The 26,635-nt window shown below is 40.1% G+C and overlaps 1 protein-coding gene across 1 annotated transcript in view; it reads left to right on the forward strand.

Moving 5' to 3' along the window:
• USH2A (usherin) overlaps positions 1–26,635 on the forward strand; it is a 581,084-nt gene that overhangs the window by 378,769 nt on the left and 175,680 nt on the right. Inside the window, exons 40-42 of the mRNA XM_074989966.1 lie at positions 7,534–8,162; positions 21,791–22,125; positions 24,658–24,780. Coding sequence (XP_074846067.1) covers positions 7,534–8,162; positions 21,791–22,125; positions 24,658–24,780 — 1,087 coding nt within the window. The remainder of the gene's footprint in view (positions 1–7,533; positions 8,163–21,790; positions 22,126–24,657; positions 24,781–26,635) is intronic.

Consider the following 26,635-nt stretch of genomic DNA (forward strand, 5'->3'; position numbering starts at 1 on the left):
TAAGGAATATTTCTGTCAAGGTTTCACTGTGTTGCTAATGAAGCCACCTGTACTGACAGCTTATTGCCAGAATTACACTTATTACCTGGTCTTTCTAACCAATCTCCTCCGACTTTTTAAAGTGAAATTTTGACAGTTGAAAATTCCAGTTTGTCTTATTCTAGTAAATATAGAAACGTTCCCATGCCCACATTTGACTTTTGCCCCACAAATCTGTGCCTCTGTAGTTTAATCAAGCCACAAAACATCTATAGAAAGATCGTGCTGGGCTGATCTGATGGGTTTGGTCCTGCCTCGGGCAGGGGGCTGGACTTGATGGCTTTTTTAGGTCTCTTCCAGCCCTATTGTTCTATGATTCTATGCTTCTATATTCTCCTAATCAACTAGTTTAAAGAGCTGTGACTCTGCCAACATAATTGCACAAAATCACATCAGCTGAGGATTTGGCCATATGTATTTTATGTATAATAGCTGTTTTTACCTGACTAGCAAGCAATCATAAAAGATGAGGAAATTCAGTATACATCACCAGAAAAAGGAAAAGTGTGTCTGGGGGCAAAAAAATCTTATAAAGGTAGATGCTGAAGAGAATGCTAATAGATATTTGAAATATTTTTTCATTTACATCAGTCTGACACCAGTTACTGATTTCATGCATTTTTTAGAAGTCTAACCTGCCAGTGCCAAATAACAATAATGTATATTTCCTATGAATATTTTAAAACCTGTTAAACATGTGTTAATAAAAGATGTTTGTTCCAGTGATCTTGGTCAGCATAATGTCAGACTATTTGTTGGGAGACAAATACAAACAATTCATGAAGTTTCTTGTCTAAATTCTGCTTTCAGTTATTAGGGTGTAAATTTCGAGTAACTCTTCTGAAAACAATAGAATTACTCTAGATTTATCCTACATAATTGAAATCAGAATTTCATGCACTGCATTTCAGAGTAAAATGGAATTTCTCCTCCTCAAGTATGCAGAATTAAGATATTAATCTCATTTAATGCTTTTCTTTTATAGCGAATATTCTGGATGTGCTGAGAGAGGGAGCTACCATGGAATTAGTTACATCTCTTGAAGCCAGTTTTATGCCATGATTTGGAAGACATTTTTGCCAGCCCCAACACCATCATACTTTTAATGTAGCTTTAAAGCTTTTCTAAAATACACAGACAATAAACAGCCCCCATGAGTTTACATTTAACACAGGAATAGTCCTCATGTCAGAGAGATGCTTTTGGCTGTCTCTGAGAGAATTCCAGCCAGATTTGACCCAGTTATAAACAATGAGAAATTGTTTTTTTCCACAGGTGCTTTAAAAACAAGCTTCTTATTCATAGTGCATCTGGAACACACAAAAATTTTGCATGTTTCCATGGTCTGCATGTGCCGATACCCATCTGTCTTCACAAATTCCAACATTTTGCAGTCAGGAACATAAAGTAACTGTTCTCGGCCATGCCCTTTGGTCTGTCATTCTCTCATTTGGTATTTACCATTCCAACAGCCATTTTTGTAACCATGTTGAGGAAACGGGCCATCTGAGTACCTATTGTCAAAAGCACAGTCGTAATAACAGCTCATCACTAGCCCAACTGGAATGTTCTAAGTTTACACAGTAGTGAATTGGCAGGATTTCTCCCTAATTCCCCCAGGTTCTGTCAAGTATCAGGAGAATTCTTCAACATCTTTGTGGGCCTTCATGGTATTTTCTAAGGAAAACACAAACTAAATTCATCAAAACAAAAAGCAGTCAAGTAGCACTTTAAAGACTAGCAAAATAGTTTATTAGGTGAGCTTTCGTGGGACAGACCCACTTCTTCAGACCATAGCCAGACCAGAACATCAGTCATTTCTCCTGCATGCAACAGATTTCAGTACAGTGGTACTTCTGGAAATAATCACAAAGCTCTGTCTCTGGCTCCTTCACAATGTTCTCATTGGCCACTGGAGATAAACTCAGGAAATGGACTACCTATTGATGCCTTCCAAGAAGTGCTGCATCACCTTTGCTGGTGAAGAGCCTCTTACCCATCAACTAGTCAAAGAAAATGACTGGCAAATCTCACAGGAAGTCAAATGACCACAAATGCCAACCTGCCAAGTTGGGTAGCTCAGATAGGTGTTTGTATATTTCAGGACATCTCCCTAGGAGTTGCTCCTGGGCACCAACTGCTAGAAGCTGTGAGCAATAGGCAGTGAAACTGAAACAATCAACCTTTTTTCCTTTTGTTCTTCCACAGTTTATAGCCATCTACAAATGGAGTGGCTGCAGAATCATGAGAAATTACATTAATCATCAAAGTGAAATAAAAAGAAAAACACCTAAAGAGGAAGATCCTGTTGCTCTTGGAATAGGTCTCTGTCCCCCAAAGGCATGTTACATCCACCTTAAGTCCAGAAGTCACACTGAAAAGCTCAGCCTGCTGCAGGTTCATTTTCCATTGTGGTATCTAGCCCACAAATGTTTGATGAGGTTGGATGGTGGGTTCTTCCACAAACTGGAAGTGAACAAAATCTGTTTTTCAAGTTAATAAATAAATAAATGGAGATACACATCTCATAGATTTGGAAGGGACCTCGGGAGGTCATCAAGTCCAGTCCCCTACCCTCTTGGCAGGACCAAGCACCATCCCTTTTTTTTCTTTTCTCAATCTATTTGACCCAGATCCCTAAATGGCACCCACAAGGATTGAACTGGCAACCCCGGGTTTAGCAGACCAGTACTCAAAGATGTGTGGATGCCTTGTTGTTCCTCTGGTGAGACACCTAAGATTGATAACCAAGCTGCAGAAACACTTCTGAGTTCCATGTTGGCCAGGAGACCCTAGCTTCCAAAGTGTATGTCAGGAAGTCAGCTGGAGATTTTACCATTATCTCAGAACTTCATTCACTGACAAGTATCTCAAAAGACTGTCCACATCTCCAGCTCACTTCATGGAACCCTGTATGGTCATATCATCATGGTTTCTCCCAGGATCTGATCAATTTTCTCTTCAAAACAGGAAACACTGCCAACTGTATTTCTCACAGCAGCTTAGTGACCTGGTGTTCATGGTCATATTGAAAAATACTGCCCCCGCCCAGTAACAACAGACATTTCATAAATATCAGTTATCTAGTTTTCTCATGGAATTACTGTGCTGCTTCACACACTTCTCTCCATCTTTCTGAAGGCAACAGCTCTTCACGGGTCATTGGTCCCAAGCACAATGGAACAATCTAGCTCCATCTGAGTTCACATTCTGCTTCCTTTGAATCCATGTGAGAAATGTCTTTAAAGTACACCTTTCTTTTCACCCTTCCTTCAGCTAGAAGGTTTCTCTCAGGAAACCTAACCTTTAAGTTTTTTATGGTTAAATGCCTTAGAAGCCACCCCAATGATTTCATACCTATGTTCCCAGCTCATTCACAAGCTCTAAAGGCAAAACATAACTATGACATAGTAGTTTTCAGCATGAGATCCCTACAGTGCCATTGCTTGTGTCACATTTTTTGGGACTAAGTATGGACGATAGATCTGACTAACAGCCAGTTTGTTCTTAATACGAAAAAATTGTTTTATTTCTGTTTATTCTATTAATTTATATAGTGCCTATCAATATAGTGCCATTACTTCATACGATTATCTGAAATGTCTGTGCTGAGATGATCCTTGCTTGAGATTAACAAAAATACCTGTTTGTTTTCTGTTGACTAATTTATTATAATGTCATTGTGAAAAAAGTCCTGACATATGGAAATCTATCTTCTGTCAGCACAGGCAGAAGTATTACTATTCCATACATGTGGCTCTTCTTCCACATAAAGCACATTTGTTACAGCGAAGGGTCAAAGTGAGATGTGATAAGTAAGGAGGGGATTCTCTGAATCATGCTGAGGCTAAATGAAAACAGGATCTTGCTGCTCTTGTGGCCAGAATTCGGATTGCTACTGGATGGAGCCAATCATCACTGCACTTTATAATTGACACAGCATTTTACCAATAGTTATCACTTCAGCACCAAGAGACTTTGGGGGAGGGGAGGGGAGGGAAGGGAAGGAGACGGGAGGAGAGGAATTAGCTGGCTTACAATGCAGGGGGTCTATTCTGTTTAGCTAGAGAGTTTCCAACCAAAGCATATAACTTTAATGAACATTAGCCCAGGTACATCTCCCAAACACTGATGAATGTATAGACCCATATACACACATGGGTATTGTATAGGCTTCCTAAAATCTTTAAGCGCGCATGTTTCTAGGCTGGTGATTAAAAAGATTAATGACAATTATGTGCCTTCATTTTAACTAGAGACTGAACTTTTGAAGTAGATGAGCAAAATAGCCTTCCATAAAAGATAATTTCATTTGCCAAAATGAAACTACTGTCCAATTTTAACGTTGTAATGAAATGGCTTGAGATATGAATCAGAAATCTTAAGGAAAAAAAGTGATGCCTGTTCCCATTCTCAAAAGTTAGTTCTATAAACAATTAAATTTGAGTAAAGAACTTTATGATTTTGTTTTTATCATTGGCAGGCTGGTCTGTGTAGCTGTCATACTTTGCAGTCTTCCCTGCAGTGACAACCACATTGACAACATGTTATACTCCACATTGATTTTACAGTTAAGAAGCTGATTGTGATATATAGGGATTTTAAGAATTCAGCTGAGAGGCTGACTTTTGCCTTTTATCATTCCATTAAAATTTTATAACCATCTTTTTCATGTCATTTCATCCATGAATTCTTACTTTAGAAAGTGATAGCTACTGCTGTGAGCATAACTTTCCTCATGTTCAGAGCTTTTTATTGTATTAGCAAACTACCCCAATTATAGTTAATGCTCATGTTTTACATAATTGTGGTGACCCGTTCAACCAAGCAGTATCATACTAGTTGATTTGTATATAGAATTAGATGATTTTGCTTGTCATTTAAAAAGAAGCTGCATTGCATGAGTGTTAGGGACCATGATTTAATGCTTCCTTATCCAGTGGGGCCAATTAAGCATCTCTCAAATGTCTTGTCTGAACTGTGAGAGCTTTAAGTCTCTCCTTTTAAAAGGCCAGCAGGGAATGTATGGGGAGATGGGTTGGCTACTCTCCCCACTCAAAAAAAAAAAAAAAGAGGCATTTGTTTGAAAAAAATTCACAAAATTGAAGATAAGCATCTCTTTCTATACACTGTAACAGACTGTCTTTAAGGAATATGTTTAAACACTGTGGGGGTTTAGAGCAAAGTTCATCTAATTATCACAAATGTTTCACCTATTATGCCAGCAACTTATTCATTAGAAATAAAAGGCTTATCCCTTCTATCACAACAGAGAACAGACTGTTATTTTTCCCCTGTAAAAGCTGCTCACAGTGTGATATCTTGTATATAAGGTATAATTAAACAAAATGCTGGTATACAGCTTAGTGCAAAATATTATGTCTTTCAACTTTTTAAAAAACTTCAGTCCCCCCACAACTGATTTTCAAGATCTAAAATCTCAAAAGGCGATTATTTCCTTCAGGGTACAATTGCCATTTTAAGGAATAAAAATGTGCTTTAATTTGAAAAAAAAATCTAAATAATGTAGTTACTGTGTTCCAAAAGAGAAACTGATTGCTTTTGCACAAGTGTCAGTAAGGTCAGAATGTGGTTGATCCACAGGGCAGATTTTTCCCCCTAATTAAAAATGCAAAAGTCCAAATTCATCTTACATTACACAGATGTAAATCTGGAGTGCTCCATTCAACTGTGACACTGCGAAATTTGGCCTGTGATTTGTAATACATTTAATAGAAATAACTTTGTGATATAATATGAAGTGAAATGAAAATGCTTTCCCCTGTTTTACAAATCTGAAAATGAGACAAATAATTCTGGCCTACTTTCTTACACTGATTTTTACATCTGTGTAATTCCATTGATTTTTGTGGGGTCACATTAATTTAGATCTGTATATGTGAGAGCAGAATCAGATCCTCTGGCTCTTTTGTCTACAGTACAAAGATGAAGAAAGGACTATGTTTTGTGCAATAATTGTTTTGTTTTGTTTGTTAGGTTTCCTATTCTCAGATACATTTGCATTTGAAAATTAACAAAAGTGGGATCATTTTAATGCCTGTATATAGCAAAAACATTTTCCCCCATAAAGTGGCTTTTCCTAATGATTGGGATTGCATTTGCACTTCACCACAAAGTAAATGGTTGTAATATATACACAGTTGTATTGTATATGGAATTCTGGATATGCTAATACAGTAAATCATATAACAGTCATAAATTACAGAGTGCTGAATTTTATATCATTTGATGTTTGAAACTTACAAAAAACAACCCCACAAAAAGCAAAGCTGTTTTAAACAATTATGAAATGCAAGTATATCTTTTCATAAGATTTTTCAATAAAATCTAATGTTCACAGAAAAATCTCATAAACGTCAAAATTGCTGTGGGCAGAATAGAGGGATATAGTATTATCTTGATCTGCTGTAGCAATTTATAGATTTCAGAATGTGGTTTATAAGAATGCTAAATGTTCTGGAATTACAGCTGTTACTGATCAGTGATTGAGCCAGATTTGTGTTATTGCACCATGTTCTTGCTTGTACCTAGAGAGCAGTAAAGCCTCAATATAATAAAAAGCACCTGCATTTTAAATGAAATTTCAATTGAAAAACTTAACAGCCCTTCAAATTGCAGAATTTAACGCAGCCCAGTAAAGCTTAAATAACACTTTGCCTCCACAGGCTGAGGGTTTTGCATTCAAGGTGACTTGATTGTGTCGCATGGTGAAATTATTTACAATTAAGGAATTTCTCTGGAGGGCTGCAGAGTATTTGCTGTTCCACAACACCTATGCAGGCATATGGTCGGTCTTTTTCAGTATTCATGGAGGCTCCTGAACCTTTATGATAATTGAATCAGTTAGAGTGCTGAGTGGAGCAAGCATAAAACCTGTTAACCTAAAGGTCAGATCTTGCATTGTTTATTTATCAGTAGGTGAAAGAGCTAAATCGGCAGCTTCTGTCAGAGTCAGAGTAAAAAATCACCTATAATATTAACAGGGAGTAGATAAATTGCAAAAAATGGATTAGAATTATAAACAGAATGAACTAAAATATTGGCTATATAATGACTGTTTCAGAAGAGGTTTACTGAGCTGTAAAATATGCTGCTCTGTTATGGCTGTTATTGGTTGCAATTAGTAGCTGGGGCTCTAGAAAAATATCAGTAAAAGCTAGAACTGAGGTTCTGAACTGTTAGTCTTACGTTTTCTCTCCAGATTAACAATATTCAACATGATACCATCGAGAGATGGGTTTTGTTGTTTTTAATAAGCAATCTATCATCAGAAAGGAATCCACGCATATTCAGCAGAGTCCTTTAAATAGTTGGACCTACATTCTGAAGGACGCTGGAATATTCAGTTAATCTAAACCTCTTTTGTCATTGGAGCCTCATAGTTTCACTGAAGTAGTTAATAACGGCTAACTCTGCCTTTCATAAAATAAATCTCAAAAATTGTGTTTATCTTTTTTTTTAAAAAAAATATAGAGCCTGGTCCTATAGACCCGCCGCTACTATTGAATGTTAAATCTAGGGAAACAGACATCATCTGGCAGCATCCTTCAAAGCCGAATGGCAATATAATTCATTACAACATTTACCAAAATGGCCAACTGCATGATAAAGTGGCAGGAACCAAGTCTAATTGCACCATATACCACTTGCGTCCTTACACTGTCTATTGGTTTCAAGTAGAAGGCTGCACTTCTAAAGGATGCTCCCTTTCATCAAAGTCCCCTGCTATACAGACTCTCTCAGATGCACCTGAAGATATTCCAGCTCCAGAGCTGTATTCGGAGACGCCGACATCAGTGCTTCTAACATGGCAACCCCCAGTTCACCCAAATGGCTTGGTGGAAAACTTTACAATAGAAAGGAGAGCTAAAGGAACAGAACAAGTGTCTACTCTCATGACTCTACCTTATAATCACTCCATGAGCTATGTTGACCAAAGTGCTGCTCTTAGCCCTTGGAAGAAGTATGAGTACAGAATACTGGTGAGTACCCTCAATGGAGGTACTAACAGCAGTGATTGGTCAGAAGTTACCACCAGACCATCGAGACCTGCTGGAGTTCAGCCACCTGACGTGGAGGTGTTGGGACCAGATTCGGTTAAGGTAGGGTTTATTTGTTTTACCTCACATTTTTTATCTATTTTTCCTGTAAGAATCTGTATTGGACAGAGACGACTACTGGATGAGCTCAGAGATTTTATTGCTGGTGAGGGTACATAAACACTAGCAGCCTACATTTAGCTTCAAATGGTCTTTGATTCAGCTTCAGTTTTCCTTGATCTCGGCACCCCCATATGATGTTGAGACACTTTCATTATTATTATACACCTGAAATATTTGGATTGTTGCAGAGAGGTATTTAATTTTCATCACCTGGTCCAACTAAAATAGACCAGAAAACAAATTACAGAGGAAAAAAAACACTGAAGACTTCATTAAAATGCTAATAAAGTTACAAGCGATAAATATTTAAACTTTTTATAACAAATTTTCAAAGCTCCTTTTTCTAAAGAGCAGGAGACAAAAGGCTAAGGAAGTAAAAATAACAGCATAAGTCTTCTGACTTAGGAAAGAGTAGCCTTACAGGACTAGCTAGGAAGTTTTCAATTATTCACATTGTTCAGTTGGGAATGAGCTCTGGAGGACAGGATAACTACCATTGTTTTGGCTTGCATACAAACTTCATTCAAGGGAAATTAGTGTAACCAAACAAGAGGGATTTTTGTAGCTTAGAAGCCTCTTTTGTGTAAATACACACATGCTTCCATGGGTTCAGTCTTGTACTAATGCCAAAAGTATTGGTACAGTAGCCTGCTCACTAGAGCACAAAACAAAGGACATTTGCATAAGACTGAAGTTTATGTGTTAGAATTATGATTTTTATTTAAAATACATTTTGTTTCAAAAGGTAAATATAAAGTGGAGTTACCAGACAGCATAAATATTTTGAGGCTATGAATTTAAGTGCTAATTTTTCCTTTTTTCTTCCATGAGATGAAGCTGTGGTAAAAGTTACTCACTTTTAAACAATTAAAGTTGAGTTCTCTAAATTATATTTGAACATCTATGGAATAATATGTTACAGTCCACATTAATATCAAATAAGTTCAGCATCCTAATGTTCTGGCTCTTATAAGAATTAATAATGATTGTCTGCTAATAATGCAATGTATTGGCAAACTCTCTTGAGAATTTGAGCTGCCTACTTTCAGGGGACTGCAGAGGCAACGATGTACTTTTTTAAAACATATCTTAATGGCCAACACAATTCATAATAAAGCATCCTTTATGGATTTTCTAGGACTAGGAACAATAACAGAGAGTAAAATATACGGTAGAGACAATAGCCCTAGTTCAGGAAGTAATTAAGCACATTCCTGCCTTGTCTAACATTAAGTCTTTATAACAGTAGAGCAAGTAACTGTTTGCCTTCAATGTTGTATCCAAGGTGATACAGTTTTACTCGCTTTACATATGAAATTTCTTTTCTATTATAGTGTCAACACACTCAATTCTAATTTTTAAAAAAACTTATCAAATTATTGTTGATTCTGTATTTGATTTTCCTTGGAACCTATGATACACATTAATTAACAATGAAGTCTTTCTGTGTTTCAAATCCAAAACAACAGGGATCCACCATTTCTAAAAAATCAAGTTTGATATCACAACTACATTTCATTCCATAATCATTTATTTTCAATATAAGTATAATTTATCAGATTTTGCTGTCACATCAGACAGTTCAGTTGGGTATTTTTAGCATCTTGTTTTCCTAGTCTCTCATTAAATTTCTCAGCCCTTTAAGGTCTGTGTTGTACAACCTTCTGTATAAGCTGGACATATTTTGTGTCAGTTGCTGCTATAGCAGTATCAGGCTTTCATTTTCTCCTTGTAGGTCTATTCAATCTTTTTCTCCTTGTGGTTCTATTGAATCTTCTATTTTAGTGTGATGTGCTGGGGTGGGATGTGTTTATTATTAGATCCCTGTTATTCTGTTTCCTGTTCCTGACTTTAAATTGTTCTTTCAAATGAAGTAGCTCTAACTATGAAAAATAATTAATAAAGGGAAAATATCATTGGAAAGATGAAATTTCTTTGTGGGGTATCTTTTTAAATAAATCTGTGTGTTTGTAAAATATCTCTCTTGATCTTTCAAAGTAATGTGACTGTTGCAATATACCAGTAGTGTGGTGAATTTTTTCTGAACATGGTAGTCTTATATTAAATTCTGTTGAATTTAGGAAAGTAGATTAGGTAAGATAAAACAACAACAATTTTCCACATACAACAATACAGAGTAATTCAAAATTGGCTAATGCATACATGGGCTTATTTCTCAGCTGAAATGCTGTCATATCTATTCTCTTAACGGTAAGTTTAGACTGCATTGTTGTTTCAAAATAATTTAGTCAATTTGCACAATGCAAATTAGGTAAATTATTTTGCAACACCTTATTCCAAACTTGGTGCCATCCAAATAGCACCAAAGTTCAGAATAAGGGGCTATTTCAGAAATTTTATTACCTCTCTCAGAACAAGGAGTAGTGGAACCAAAATAACATTCCTGAAATAGCAGCACTGTTTCAGGCTCCACAAAAAGCCATGGCATTGCTATTTCAGGATACCTTTGTAAACACAGGTTACAAACATAGCCTAAGAGTAGAGTTAAACCTCTAAGGCTATGCTTACGCTAGAGAGTTTTGTTAGCAAAACCAGGATTTTGTCAAAAAACTCATGGAGCATCTACATGCAAAATGTGCTTTGTCGACAATATGATGACAAAACTTGGCACTTCTGCTGACAGCATTCTGTCTCTCTGTGATGATGAAAAATGTCTTTCTCAACAGCTTCTGTTGACAAAAAAACCCCATGAAGATACTCTGGGGGGGGGTCCTCTGTTGACAGACGTGGCTTCTGGTTCATCAGGCAGACCTATTTGCTGAGCTTTCAGTTGGCCATCCTGTCAACAGAGCAGCCAGGCAGTCTGGTTCCTCTTTGTCACAAGAGGGATTGCTCTTTCGTTCTGCTTTTGTGTGTGGATATGATCTGTTGACAGAAATTTTGCCAGAAGGTCTCTTTCTACAGTAACTTCGGTCAACACATTGCTGTGGTGTAGACATAGCCTTAAGTACAGAAAGGCTGTGTCTACGTGATAGCGTAACCTCAAAATAAGCTACGCAAGCTTCATAGGTTATTTTGAGTTGATTTCAAAATAGACTGTTTTGGCATGTGGTGCTGTCTAAACGGTACCATATGCCAAAATAAAGCACTATCTTCAGGCATCCCTGTACTCCTGTTTTGAGAAAATGTTCCTGTTTCTTAGATGCGAACAGCTATTTCAGGATACCACTGTATCCCGAAATGCTCCTGCCATCTAGACATAGCCAAAGGGTTTATCACAATGTTATCAAAATAAATGAAACAAAATTGTATTATTAGATACTTGAAAAGCATATTGCAGTAAATAATTCAAGAAAGATTGGACATAACAAATGTTGGTTACACAAATGTTGGTTACAGAAATGTAGATTTATTACTAGCCAGCTATCTAATATAAGGCCAAATCCCACACCAACTGAAATAAAAGCCTAAATTTAATCATTACTTATTCCTGCAAGTGTTTAACATTTTAACATATTTCTGTAATTGATGAGAGGTGGACTGAATCTACGCAATTTATGAGCCTATAGTTGTCAAATTAAATGTCCTAAGCTTCTACTGGATTGCTGTCTGAGGTACCCAAAGACTTCTTCTCTTTGCTTCCCTTTAGAGAAGCAAATTGCCTGCATGTATTGGGGAAGGAGGAGGCAGAGATGTAGTTCTGCCCTTTCAAGGCCCCGTGGCTGCACAGTGGGGCCAGCATGCCACAACCAAATCTGTCTTTAAGGTTCTTGAGAACTGTAATGTAAGCGTGTATGTGGAGCAGGTGGCAGCAGTGGAGGGCATGGGGGCAGGAAACATTGTGGTAGCTGATCCTCTAGCTTCCCCTTTCTGCACTTGCACTTTGGCCTGAAGTGGATTCTGCACCCCTATCATATCCTCATGCCAAAACCAACTCTCCCTCTGTGCAGAACAACCCCACCTTCACTGCTAGGCGCACAGGCCCAGAGGTTGCTTCAGGACCTTTTCCTCAGTGATTGAAATTTATACTGAAAAGAGGTGGGATGGCTCTGGCTCTGATGGCTTTATATTGCTAATGTTTGCATTCCTGTTTGTTTCAGTGAGGTGGCTCACTAAACTGAGCCACCAAGCCTTCATGAATACAACACCTTCTTAGTGCTCGGAACGTGCTTGCACTGTACAAGACTCTCGTCATATTAAATATCTACAGTGGCAACTCTTAACATGAAGAATGGAAAATAAGCAATCTCTTCAGGAGTGAACCAACACAAGACTTTAATTACCTCTTGCCCTAGAGAGAGCTGTCCTTCCAGGATAAAGCTAATGGCATTGTGGAAGGGCACTGTGGGAAAGGTTATATTGAGATGCTCCTTAACACAGCCAGTGATAGGAATCAATAGAGGCTTTCAGTTGTCAGTGCAACCAATCCCTAAACCATGAGTGCAAATATTTACTTAAACTGGTAAAAAAAAGAGAATTTATTATAAAGAGAAACATATTTCCCTTCGTTTATTTAGTCATAAAATCAATATAAATGATTTTGTGATGTGAAGATTTCAAAGCACTGTAGCATAGTACTCACCGGGGCACGCGTCTTATTTTGTTAAGCATAAGCCTTCACTCTACAAGAAAGAATAATGTCAGTACAGCATCCGCTGTCTCGGCATAAACGCTTCTGAAGCTATATGTATTCTTTTTTGTATTTAATTTTGTTCCAGATGGTCTGATGTCTCCCAATACCATTCTGCTTGCTTTCGTTTGTGCAGAAGAAAGTATAAAGTGGCTGATAATTTTTGAACAACCCATTTCTGTGTCACCTGCATCATGAGAGCAGAGTATACTGAGCAGTAAACCACTTTTGTGGCTGATTAAATGCCAAAGTGACGTGGAGATATGCAGCAACTGGAAAAGACATTTATTCAGTGTATTCCAATGCCGTGAACATTATTCCTGTTACACAAGATTTGCTATTCCCTGTCTTACAGAAGTAGAAAAGAAATTGGTTCTTGTGAGGTTTGCAGGCGCTGCTTGCCTCATTCTCACACTTCATGCTGACATGGCATTGTGGAGTGTATTTAGGTTGATGAACTAGAGCAAAGGCTGGTTTACAAAGTGAGTAATTGTTTAAAAGAGTGCTCAGTGTAGATGACGATTTAAGAGACTGGATACATTGCACTAGATTCACCATTTTTGTTAAATGATATTTTCTTGCTCTAGACTTTACCCATCTAACTTGCAGTAGGCAGCTGCTGTTTCTACTACTGCCCTAATTTGGGGTTTCCAGTTGAGGAGGACAGTTTTAACCCCAACGAGAAGAATCACAGAAGAGCTGCAAAAAGATATTTTTGTAACAATCTACTGGATAAGCAGATGCCTGGGTCCTCCAAATATACTCCCTCCTGTGCCAATGCCATCTGCAGGTCTAATGACAGAGAAATAACCATCATTTTCCACCACTGCAGCCATCATCTTGGGCAGCTTTCTGGCTCAGTCTAAAAGGTGGCCTGGACCCTATACTTTGCCTGGTCCATTATGTCAAAGGAAAAGAAGAATGCTACATTTATTCTGGGCTGAGATAGGGTGAAAGTCTTACCTTACAGCAAAGTTGACAATAGTCTTGGAATATTTTTTTTTGTCACCAGGAGGGTCCTTTAAGGTAAAATTCACTCTCTGTATCACTTGCACAGTCCCACACACAATCTCTCTCATACACAATTCTTTCCTTCCATTCAAATTAGCTCTCAGATGCCAAATGCAGAAGCAAGAGAACAATAAACTAGGTTGGTGTCATCTGTCATCTTTTTATCCTTGTTCTGTGCATAGTAACTGCAAAAAATACATCTCATTCCTTGATAATGGTGGTTCTCTAGCATCTGAAAGTGGTTCATTTCGTCCCCACCCCCTTGCAGAGCTTAACACAAGCATGCTCCTCTTACCCCAATTATTTCTATGTAGATGTTTTGAATGAAGAAAGGGTATAATCCTCCTTAATTTACGTTATTGTTCCTGTCTGTTGTTTGCATCAGAGTTCTCTATCTTGTGTATCAGCCCTACGGCAGCCCTTCTCTGCATGTAGGAAGTAGCTGCCACTAAGAAAGCTGGTGCCCTCCAAATGAGACTAAATAGTGAGCATGTTGGTCCTGCCGCCTAGGAAGTAATCTTCATCTTTCCTCTTGCAGTAAGATGAGGCTTCTTTACTATGTGGTGTTTCATTCTTTTTAAATAGCTGCTTTTTCAATGCTGACCGCTAAGTTGCATGCATGCAATTAAACAAAAGGAGAAACAATCATTGTAAGGATTACCCAACTCCACTCTTTGCTTGGATGTGAGGAGCAGGAAATTTAGTGGTCAGGACTCTTAAAACTACTGTTATTCTACACACAGTCCTGGAAATGAGGATGTCAATCAAATCATATGGTTGCTATTCAAAAGTACAGTTAAACTAATTAAAGAGTTGGTCCAATTACAGATGGCAAATATAAGTGAAAGACAAGGTATTTCTCTGATCCATAGATCATAGAGTTATAATTGTGTTATTGGGTATTACATTCTCACTCAGCTTGATGCCTGGCTCTGAGACCTCCACCATTCCTTGTTAGGTTCATTGCTGTAGAAGACTGAGAGATTTCTGTTGTAGGGGATTACAGGAAGAAAGTGGGGTCCTGTCATCAAAATATTAAAGTTACGTGACCCCGTGTCTCCCACTGAATGATTCTTTGATGCTTTATTTCTCAGATCACTTTAGCTGTGTCTACACTACAAAGTTTTGTAGACAGAAGAGGCCTTCTGTTGACAAAACTAGGGAGTGTCCACACTACAAATGCGTTTTGTCTAGAATCTGTTAACAGAACACAACCTTTTTCCCAGTGGAGTTGTGCCTTGAAAGTTTGAGGCATAGCTCATCTGTACACAGATTTTGTCAAGAGAAAAATAGTGTAGATGCTCTGGGGGCCCTTCTGTCTACAGAGAGGGTTTCTGGTTCACCAGGCAGCCCTGTTTACAGAGGTTCTGGTTGGCTGTTCTGTTGACAGAGGGCCGAGCAAGGGGAGCCCCTGTTAAGTATGGATGTGTTCTGTAGACAGAGGTTCTGTTGGAAAATATCTGTTGACAGTAATTTCCATCAACAGAACTCTATAGTGTAGATTCAGCTTTTGTGACACATAAAACCTCTCATGTCTACAGCTGCCTCATCCTCAAATGTTTTCATCCTGCAGACTACTTCAGAGGTCTTTGCTGAGCTAATGAGCATGCTAGTCACTTGATATCTATCCTTGTATGTTGTTGGGTTAAAAGGAGATGAAACAAGAAGATCCACAGGCTTCATCTTGGGAAAAAATCTATGGTTCTGTTCCAGTTTTACACAGGTGTGCCATTTGCTTTGGGGAAATTGTTAAAGAGCAATCAATCCTTACATGAAGATTGCCTTGTAATGCTGCTAAGGTCAGTGAGACCTTGGTTTATTTGCCTCATAAGTGCTGCTTGAGCAAGTTGAGCTACTGTAACACCCCTAGGAGCAGCCTTAATCTGCACACCTGAGGTTTTTCTACATTTCAGGCTTGAGATTTCCTGCAGAGCTTGTTCATTTGGGGCTTGTCATGCAGTTGAGTGACTTGGAGGAAACTAATCAGAACCTCATCAGCACATACCCCTGCAATGAACAATATTAATGAAAAAGTATAAGATTCTGCAATAGTTATACAGGTTCATACAAAAATGTTATTTCCATTTATTCAGTATTCAGCACAAGTACTTCTCAACCAATTTGTGCTTGGAAGTCATCATTGCAGACTTGGTTCTGCTGCCCTTGTACAAAGGTAGCTTTGACGGAAGTGGATGGGAACTGTGCGTGCATGTGAATTGCAGGAAATAAAATATGACAATTAAATGGTTGGGATTTAAAAGAAAAAGAAGTTCAGCTGTATCTCTGTACCTGTAGACAGGCCATAGATTTTACTTGAGAAGGCTTATGGAGTGCTTCATTAGAACCTCTGAGCTAAATACACCTTGTCCATCACAGTAATATGTTTCTCTCCTTTAATCATATTATTGGAAGTGGAATAATAGAGTTGGATCATTGAACCCAAGCAATAGTGTAATTTCAAACAAGTAAGAACTTCAGAGTGTTGTTCTGTCTTTACAATTTTTGCTAATTACCAGAGAGAGAAATATGTTGTTCAATGTACTGTATTCCCACTCTTAGCCTTTATCAAGAATCCGGCTGTATTCCAACTTCTGAGACAATTCCAGTTAGTTTTCTTTTTAAATTAGGAAACGATATACAGCAAAGTAGACTTCCTCATCCTACTTGTTGTGGAGAGGTAATGTAATCTACTGACTAGAACAAATGGCCAGAAATTGGGAGAGCTGGGTTGTATTTGCCTATGTCTTACCGTGTGATATTGGTCAAGATACTTTAATCTCTTTGTAATCTGATTGGCTCATCTATACAATAGGGTTATTGACTTACCAGGCAAATGCACTTTGGGGCTTATAGTGTAGAGCTCTCCATTGTGTTTCTGTTATGGCCATGTTCATCAATGAGACTGATATAAAGCCAAAAAGGTGGTAGAGTACTTCTTTGCAACTCTTTTCAGAATAATTTTGAAACATTTGGACTGCTGTCAAAAAGAAAAGTTTTCTGCAGTTATGACTGTTTAATGGGAGCAAATAACTAATTTTGGTCTTTTTGTGGTGGAGAAAATACAGCACTTTGATCTTTAAAAGACAGCTTCCAGTGTCTTTACATTGTATCAGTTAAGCTTTCCCAGTAGCACCTTGTTACGGAGTCCTCATTGGCATCATCTTCCATGGCCCCAATGCAGGGCTTCAGATCGATGAATAAACTGCTACTGTTTCCAACACAGACTGTGCACTGAGCTCTTCTGCTGTCATGGGCAAGTTCTGCCAAGTTCTGAACTGAAATCTGGCAGATTCAGGATAAAGAGGAGAGCAGGTCCAGTGGTGTCACAATGAATTTAGGCCAGGCAGGTCCTGCCATTTTTATTTACACTACATGGGCCAATCAGTCACTTGACCTTGTCCTTGAGTTGTCATTGAAGTGGACAGGCTGCCACTTTTTATTGCAGAAAAGTTTGCCTGAAGTCGCAGTGGGTTGTATATCCTGCTCTATCCTTCTTTCCAGGTGATGTCTGAAGTTCAAGGCAGGAAGCTCCCTGATATACATGAACATCATCTCAAGTTTAAATCTTCCCTTTGTAGTCCAACTTGATTTTAGATAGACCGACATCCACAGCAATAAATCAAATACCGAATCAGCAAAGTTCAGAGGGAATCATGCCAGATCCTGACCCTAAGTTGCTTTTCATGCTACCAAGTACTAACATCATTGTGCCTGATTTCCAATATTGCACTCTTTGTAATTTGCATTGCAAGATAAAATGCCTGCTGTAAGTTAGACAGGGACAGTATCTCATTCATGCATTGTACAGCACCCAGCACAGTGTCAATGCATAACACGTAATATGGAATAATATCTGAGACTAGTTTCAATTGATGGCACACTGTCTGGGTGAGAGTCAGGTGCTGAAGTGTTAGAGGAGCAGCTGTGGTACTGCATTCACTCATTACCTCCCATCCCTCCACATGATGTTACATAGCACCATGCATGTTTTATTTTAATTAATTCTATTGTGTGCTGCTAAAGAACTTCTTATGGATCCAAAGTTAAACCAGAACCAGGCTCCTGACAACGCATGGAGCACACCTAGCCCTGATAGAAGCTATCAGACTGTACCACCTGACTGGATGAAGGAATTAACAGGCTGGTACTCAGACTCCACAGCAGCAGCAGTCCAGTGGCTGCTCAATGCCTGCAGCCTCACTTGGTCCTGTGTTTAGCTCCAGCCCATGTCTGTAGTGCTTCTGCTCCAACCCTTAGCTCCTTGCTGATCTCTGACTCCCCAGTCAGACCCTCAGCTCCACCTTCTGCCTGCAACTCCTTCAGCTTCGGCTTTGATTTCTGACTCCCAACTCTGATCCTTTACTGCACCTTCTGACTGTGACTTAGGGGAACGCATCAGCTGAATAACAACTTCCCTTTGACTTTGCTCCGGGACCCACATCATCTGGGTTCAGCTCTAGGTGGTAGGTCAGACTGTCCACAACTCCATCTTTGACACATACATCACCTCAGGAAATAAAGCAACATTCAAACAAGTTGAACATTTTGAGGCAACTCCCTATGAAGAGCGTAATCCTCAAAGTGTCACCAAAGCCGTGTCTACACGTGCACGCTACTTCGAAGTAGCGGCACTAACTTCAAAATAGCGCCCGTCACGGCTACACGTGTTGGGCGCTATTTCGATGTTAACATCAACGTTAGGCGGTGAGACGTCGAAGCCGCTAACCCCATGAGGGGATGGGGATAGCGCCCTACTTCGACGTTCAACGTCGAAGTAGGGACCGTGTAGTTGTTGCGCGTCCTGCAACTTCGAAATATCAGGGTCCTCCCTGGCGGCCATCAGCTGAGAGGTTGAGAGACGCTCTCTCTCCAGCCCCTGCGGGGCTCTATGATCACCGTGGGCAGCAGCCCTTAGCCCAGGGCTTCTGGCTGCTGCTGCTGCAGCTGGGGGTCCATGCTGCAGGCACAGGGTCTGCAACCAGTTGTCGGCTCTGTGGATCTTGTGCTGTTTAGTGCAAGTGTGTCTGGGAGGGGCCCTTTAAGGGAGCGGCTTGCTGTTGAGTCCGCCCTGTGACCCTGTCTGCAGCTGTGCCTGGCACCCTTATTTCGATGTGTGCTACTTGGGCGTGTAGACGTTCCCTCGCAGCGCCGATTTCGATGTGGTGCTGCGCAACGTCGAAGTTGAACATCGATGTTGCCAGCCCTGGAGGACGTGTAGACGTTACTCATCGAAATAGCCTATTTCGATGTTGCTACATCGAAATAAGCTATTTCGATGTAGGCTTCACGTGTAGACGTAGCCCAACTGTACAGGATTTCTGTTAAAAGTTCACTTCCATTCAAAAGCCCAGACTAGTCAGTCCTTTGAGTCTCATTGAAGACAGTTAAACCTCAACTGTGCTAATGTTTCAAATAAAACATGTGAACTACAGTCTGAGTCAGTCCTTCTTTAGGCAGATCTTAAAGTGAACTATAGACTTCAGGACTGGGCCCTACATTGGTTACAAAATATAGTAGTGGATGGGAAAACATGATTTCCCATGGTGGGTCAAACCAGTGGACCATTGAGTCTGGTATGCTGCCTCCTTCAGGGACAAATATGACCTCCCATGGAATTGTGGACTCCTCCTGCTTTTCTCATACACACACAATACCTCTGGTCAGTTGTGCTGGAGTGTTCACGCACAATGTGCACTCAGTCATCACAGGAGTAGAATCATACCAGGAGTAGAAGAGATTTTCTTTCATGGATGTGGGAAATTACAACACAAAATTCACTAGCTTGCCTGTTTTCTACTTAAATTTTAAAATCAAACCTTCAAGTTCTATATTATCCATGCTCCTGCACTATTTAAACATGAGGGGACAATACATCATCTCCACCAGAAAGAGATTTTGCTCTTTTGCATAAAGGCGGGTGATAGTAATATGTCTTCCAAATAGATGAAAGATGCAAAATCTTCTACCTTCTGTTACCTGCTAGCATTATTTTGCTTGTGATGTCTTCATTTCCTTAATCATATGTAAGCAATGATGGAAATCTAAATAGCATACTTGAAATCTAACTAGAATAAAACCTCTCCTCTGTTGACACAGGCAGCTTTTTTGTGTTTTCATAATTCCAGACTGCCCTGGTTATAATTTTGCATTTAATAATATTCCAGGTTTTGTTATCAAAGATCTTCAGCTTTCTTCAAAATTCTGCTGCCAAGATCCTTACAAATATCATGGCTCAAACTCCTCCTGTTCTTAAGATCTAACATTAGCTACACATTAGTGGTATTCCAGACCCTTTCAAAACATGCCGTGAATTCAGCTCCTTTGTACTCAGGGCATACGTTAGTATGCGGAGTCACCATTTTATCGATACTCAGTTTTGAGACTGGAGAGGACTAGGGAGCAGGTTGGTCAATCGATGAGCATCATAACTAAAATATTTGCATCTGATGAAGTGAGTCTGTGCTCACGAAAGCTCATGCTCAAAACTTTTCTGTTAGTCTATAAGGTGCCACAGGATCCTTCGTTGCTGTCTAAAATATTTTTGTGTTCCTGCATTATAAATCAACACTTTATTTTATAACACACAGCTTAATCTGACTTCTCTCCCTTCACATTTTCTAAGCCTTTGCTAAGTATGGGCAAAGGGAAGGCAAAGTAGGCACTAAGCCACTTTTCTCTGTGCCCCTATTCTGGGGCTGACTTGGGGTAGAGTTGCTTTTTGGCACAAGTGAGAACTGTGACAGAACCTGTCTAATTTATACTCTGATGGTCCCCACATAGAAAGAGATGATGCCAGCCAGCCAGCCAGCCAGGCAAACTTCACACCTGCATCTGAAGAGAGGAGCCTACAATTTCCTCTTAAGAGAAATTTTAAATTCACTTTGTACTCTTGCCATGGCACAAAAATGACTTAATTTGAACCACTGGCCCCTTATTATACTTGTTTGCTTGACCCAGGCTGTGAATTCGTGGTATAATCTAACTCCCTTTGGAATTAGCTAGCTCAACAGGAGTTGGACTAAATGTGCATCGTGGGTATGGGCAACCCTTTGTCAAGGTACTTATTAATCAGGCAAAATTAAAAATTGTTCACACACAGTTAAGCAAGATTGCAAGAAAAATAAGGGTTTTATTTTGTTTAAATTTGTTAGTTTTTAAAACCCACTGACAAATAAAGTGACAAATGTAATGCGCAAAGCAACATAGACCTATAGTTACGTCACATATTATTGTAGCTTTTCACTGAAAAATAAAAGCAGCAATGATGTGGGTAGATGATTTTGTAATGTGCCTGCATGGGTTAAATATGAACTTTGTCTGATAACATATAATAGCAGAATATGTTACGTACCGTGCTTTTTTGGGGGGGAGGGGCTGGTACTTGCTGGTACTGAGTACCGGCAAGTCAGCAACCCCAGCAGTGGGGTTGGCTAGGGATAGGGGATGGGGAGCTGGCTAAGTATGGGCTCCTCTTTTTTTTTTCTTTTTAAACAAATAAAGCACTGCGTGTACATTTATACCACCAGTACATTATAATACAAGAGTGTGTATGTGTGTGTGTATATAAAACGGTAATTTAGCTTGCATTACATTAGTATCTGAGCACCTTGCAGTCTTTCATATATTTATCCACAGCAACCCTATGAAGTAGGAAAGCATCATCCCCATTTGACAGATGGGATTTAAGCTTCAGAGAAATTAAGGCATTCAGTAGATTTTTTAAAAAATAAAAAGCCACCTATGCCAAATGACTGGCCCACAGTTACATGGGAAGTCTCTGGTCAAACTCGTAACTGACTCCAACTCTCTTGAGTCCCTGATTTGTGGGCCAACCACTGGCCTATCTTTTCTGCCTAAAGGAAGAAAAAGGTCGTCTTATTGTCACAACTCTGCCTATTTTAATCCTGATATTTCTGTGTTGCCATTGCCCATAGGTCTGGATCTAAGAATGCCTTTATTTTCTCAGGTCTCTTGGAAACCTCCTCTCATACTGAATGGAGAAATGCTCAGCTATGAGATCCGCATGCCCGACCCTCGAATTACCTTCACCAGCAACATTTCATCATTGCAAAACCATGTGGTGACTCATTTGGTCCCTTTCACGAACTATTCTGTCACCATAGTTGCTTGTTCTGGAGGAAATGGTTTCCTGGGAGGCTGCACAGAGAGTTTACCTACACCCGTGACTACCCATCCCACAATTCCTCAGGGTCTTAGTCCCTTGTCTGTGACTCCAATAAGTGAATCATTTATTGCTGTTTCCTGGCAACTGCCTTCTAGGCCCAATGGACCACACTTGAGGTAAGGCAGAGCAATATGTAAATTAGGGTGGGTAACACTGGGTTTGTATCATTGCAGGACTTCTGGAAATGTGCACAGCCCAGAAATGACACAAAAAAGCAGTCCTGTAGCACTTCAAAGACTAACAAAATAATTTATTAGGTCATGAGCTTTTGTGGGACAGACCCACTTCTTCAGATATGGAAAGTCTGATGAAGGGTTCGTCCCAAGAAAGCTCATCACCTAATAAATTATTCCATTAAATCTTTAAAGTGCTAAAGGACTTCTTTTTTGTTTTGTGAAGATGCAGGCTAACAGGGTTACCTCTTTGTGACAATAGCCCAGAAATGGAATTCCATCACTCTGCTGATCCAGAAAGTAGATGCCTCTTCAGCATTTAATTCACAAATGAGACCAGAGGCTGTCCTCAGCTTATGTAGGTCCAGCCCAGAGAGCACAGCATGAGCAGTGCTAGCTCTCTGTCATGATTTCCTCTATTTTGACTTCCACGGGCTCTGAAAAAGGGAGAGGAGCTGACACTTTTTGTGCTGTGCTCTCTGGGCTGGATTTAGGTAAACTGAGGACAGCCTCTGGTCTCATTTGTGAATTAAATGCTGAAGTGACATTTGCCTCCTGGTGTGGCTGCAAGGCCAGCAGGAAGTTCCTACATGCTTCTGAACTCAACCAATGGGACAAACCATTTTGAGTAATCGCTGTCTGAGTCAGCAATAATTTTTACAGGCCCTGCCTCTCCTCTGTGGAAGTCCAACTGGGACACCCTGGTAAAGAGAGGACCCCTTTGCAGGTTTCAGAGAAGTGGCATTCAAGAAGCTAGAGTAAAACAGCAGAAACACATGATACAGTACAAATCCAACTCTAAAATATATAGCTTTGAACTGTCCATGCATTGTGGGATCCATGCACATACCAGGCGAGTCGTAATCCTGGCTGGGATGATTTAGTCAGGCCTTTGTGGGGCTGGATTTAAAGACCTCCTGAGGTCTCTCCTAGCCCAAGGATTCTATGATTTTATGATAGGTTTTATGGATTTCGGTGGTGGTTTGTGAGAACAGACAGTCACTGGGGAAGAATTAGGAGAAAACTCATAGCATAAACACAGGGGACCCACGCTACTCTATACAGGTTTTCCTACCCAGAGGCACAGAAGGGGCTATTTATAATTTGATAAGATGAAATATTCTTCAAAAGTAAGGATAGCTTTATTTTGGGTTTGGTTCATAAGGGTGTTTATGATAAATTATGGATGAGTGGGGGAGAAAAAAAGCAACAAGATTCCTGCTAGCATCAGGATAGGGGAAAGATGGAAGTGGGTTGATTAGAGGAAGGCAGGTAGGACTTTGCCTTGGAAGGTGGAGAAGAAGTGATGCTTTCTGTGTGATCTTGTCCTGGGAGTCAGACAGGATTACATGCAGGATTGGATAGTGAACTGAATCTGTGCTTTGCCATTAAGAAAATAAATTAAATTGATCTCCTTCATTCTCATGGCACAGAACATCATGCAAACTTGTCCATGCACTGAGGAATTCAATAGTTTACTTTGTAATTAGCACAATTTTACAGGCCTGTATTATTACGCCGTAGCATCCTCCACAGCTTCCTTCCCATCTCAATGTTTAATCTGAGCATACTGCTGCTGAATGAACCCTATGGCATAAAGACATTTGAAACCTTTGAAAAGCAATGACCGTTTCTCTGGAGTCAAGAACATGACCATTTTACCACTGATGACTGAAGTAATTCAACATGACCTAAATCTGCAAACTTCATTTCCTTCATAGTGTGCCATGCTGCCCCCCACCAGAAACACCACTACAGCAGCTGCTCAGTATGGCATGGTGGAGCAAGAAGTCTGCAGCAGCTGCCAGTGGGTGTGATTTACACTCCATCACCCTCCACTGCTAAAAAGATTTTAATGTTTCTTATGATTTGCCTTTGAATTATATTGGACAGACTATGCCAGGATTTTAGCTAATAAAACTGTTTGATTTGGTCTTTGCCTTGCCAAGCATTGATAGTCTTTGATGCAAAAGTTGCTTTTGAGGTATGAAGTCATCAGAACATTTTGGTGCAAGTACAACTTAATTAAGTTTTATTACTTAATTACTCATATTTAATTCCCAGATACTGTAGTAATTGGGTGCTTTTGAAATGTGCGATACACAATCAGAAAAGGCCAGCTTTGCATCGCCTAAGATGAATCTTAATGTCTTCTCACAAACTGCAGACTCTGCAACAAATCCTGGCTAGATGCAGAGGAGGGTTTTGACTCAATAAAATGCTTATGTCATTAAGATCTCTGATTCTTTCTTTTAAATGAAAGCAGTATGAAACCCTTCATTATCCATTCTCAAAGTATAGTCAGTAATTGAGTGTTTTAAACCTGGAAATATTAAAAAGTTTATCTGAAACTTTGCAGCTGTAAAAACAAAATAACTTGCGGCTTTATAAAAAATTACAAACACCCCCCTTCCAATTTTTGTGTAATAACATTAGTTGAGATAATCCCAGTGTTCTGCTTGTCTTTTGTGTTAGATATGAGCTCCTGAGACGTAAAATCCGGCAACCACTTGCATCAAATCCCCCTGAAGATTTAAATCTGTGGCACAATATTTACTCAGGAACTCAGTGGTTTTATGAAGATAAGGGTCTTAGCAGGTGAGATTACAAAAACTATGAAAAACAAATGCTGGCATTTTGTATAGAGCATGTTCAATAGTTCAAAGTGTTCCTGGTGTCTTTATGTTGTGGACATAATAATTGTGTAATGAAACATTCCTATCATTTTGGCATTAACCATTCTGACATGCATGGCTTTATTTGTACTTTTGTCACTCTTGAACCTGGCACATAGTATCTTGCTGTAAAAATTCAAGTGAAATTGACTATGGGAAGTGAGTTTTGAGCTTGAATCTCTTCATACAGTCGAACCATTTGCATTCACTGTAAATCATGGTGTTGGCACATCACGCACATGCTGAGTGAATCACTGAGAAGTTCTGATTCGGATGGGGTAAAGCATGGTGTCAGAGTATTGCTTTTCAGTCTGGTTTTCTTCAGGTGCCAGTGTTGACTATTAGCTGTTCCCAAACTCAGCAACAGATATTTAAAGCAATCCTAGCTCTATTTCATTACAGCTTTGTGGTGACTATCTCAGTAGTCTATGACTATGTGATCTGCTCTTTCCTCCACCTGTAACTTGTCCCTTGGGAGTGACCTTTAGAGTGTGCCAGCCCCAGACAGACTACATAGTTCAGTTGGGGCAGGCCCACAGACGCTACAATGCTCAAATTGTCTCTTTGGCTCCTTGCAGCAAATCCAGCCTAGCCAAAGCCATTCAGGGGAGTTATGTGGTTTCCTTTCAATGTGTTTTGACCTTAGTAAATACATGCAGCAACACCAATATCAATGGCTGTGTATAGGGTGAGGCACTACTAAGAGGAGTAGAGTTCAGACAAGCCTGAACTGTAAGGTATATACCCTGTGCAGCTATCTGTGCACCCAAGCAGCGCCTCCACCTACACTGTGATGTTGAGCAGGGCAGTGTCTCGTTGCCTTCCCACTGCTGGAGCCTTTCCCCACTGCCCTGGAACACTTTGGCACCAAGGTAGGCTGTGGGGAGCTATTCACTGTGCACCACAGAGAGTATGAGCTCAGCCTGCTTTTCAGTGCTGCATGTAGCTTAGTAGCTACATGCACTGTATGTGTTTCAGTAAGTGTGAACCAACAGTCAGTCTCATTTTGGACTTATCTCACTTAGGCTACGTCTACACGTGCACCCAACTTCGAAATAGCTTATTTCGATGTTGCGACATCGAAATAGGCTATTTCGATGAATAACGTCTACACGTCCTCCAGGGCTGGCAACGTCGATGTTCAACTTCGACGTTGCTCAGCCCAACATCGAAATAGGCACAGCGAGGGAACGTCTACACGCCAAAGTAGCACACATCGAAATAAGGGAGCCAGGCACAGCTGCAGACAGGGTCACGGGGCGGACTCAACAGCAAGTCGCTCCCTTAAAGGGCCCCTCCCAGACACACTTTCATTAAACAGTGCAAGATACACAGAGCCAACAACTAGTTGCAGACCCTGTATATGCAGCACGGACCCCCAGCTGCAGCAGCAGCAGCCAGAAGCCCTGGGCTAAGGGCTGCTGCCCACGGTGACCACAGAGCCCCGCAAGGGCTGGAGAGAGAGTATCTCTCAACCCCCCAGCTGATGGCCGCCATGGAGGACCCCGCTATTTCGATGTTGCGGGACGCGGATCGTCTACACGTCCCTACTTCGATGTTGAACGTCGAAGTAGGGCGCTATTCCCATCCCCTCATGGGGTTAGCGACTTCGACGTCTCGCCGCCTAACGTCGATTTCAACTTCGAAATAGCGCCCAACACGTGTAGACGTGACGGGCGCTATTTCGAAGTTACTGCCGCTACTTCGAAGTAGCGTGCACGTGTAGACGCAGCTTTAATGTCCCTGCAGCCGCACAGCTTGAGCTCTTAAGCTGGTTC

Source organism: Carettochelys insculpta, chromosome 3 (assembly GCF_033958435.1).
Source record: "Carettochelys insculpta isolate YL-2023 chromosome 3, ASM3395843v1, whole genome shotgun sequence".
Classification (NCBI taxonomy): domain Eukaryota; kingdom Metazoa; phylum Chordata; order Testudines; family Carettochelyidae; genus Carettochelys; species Carettochelys insculpta.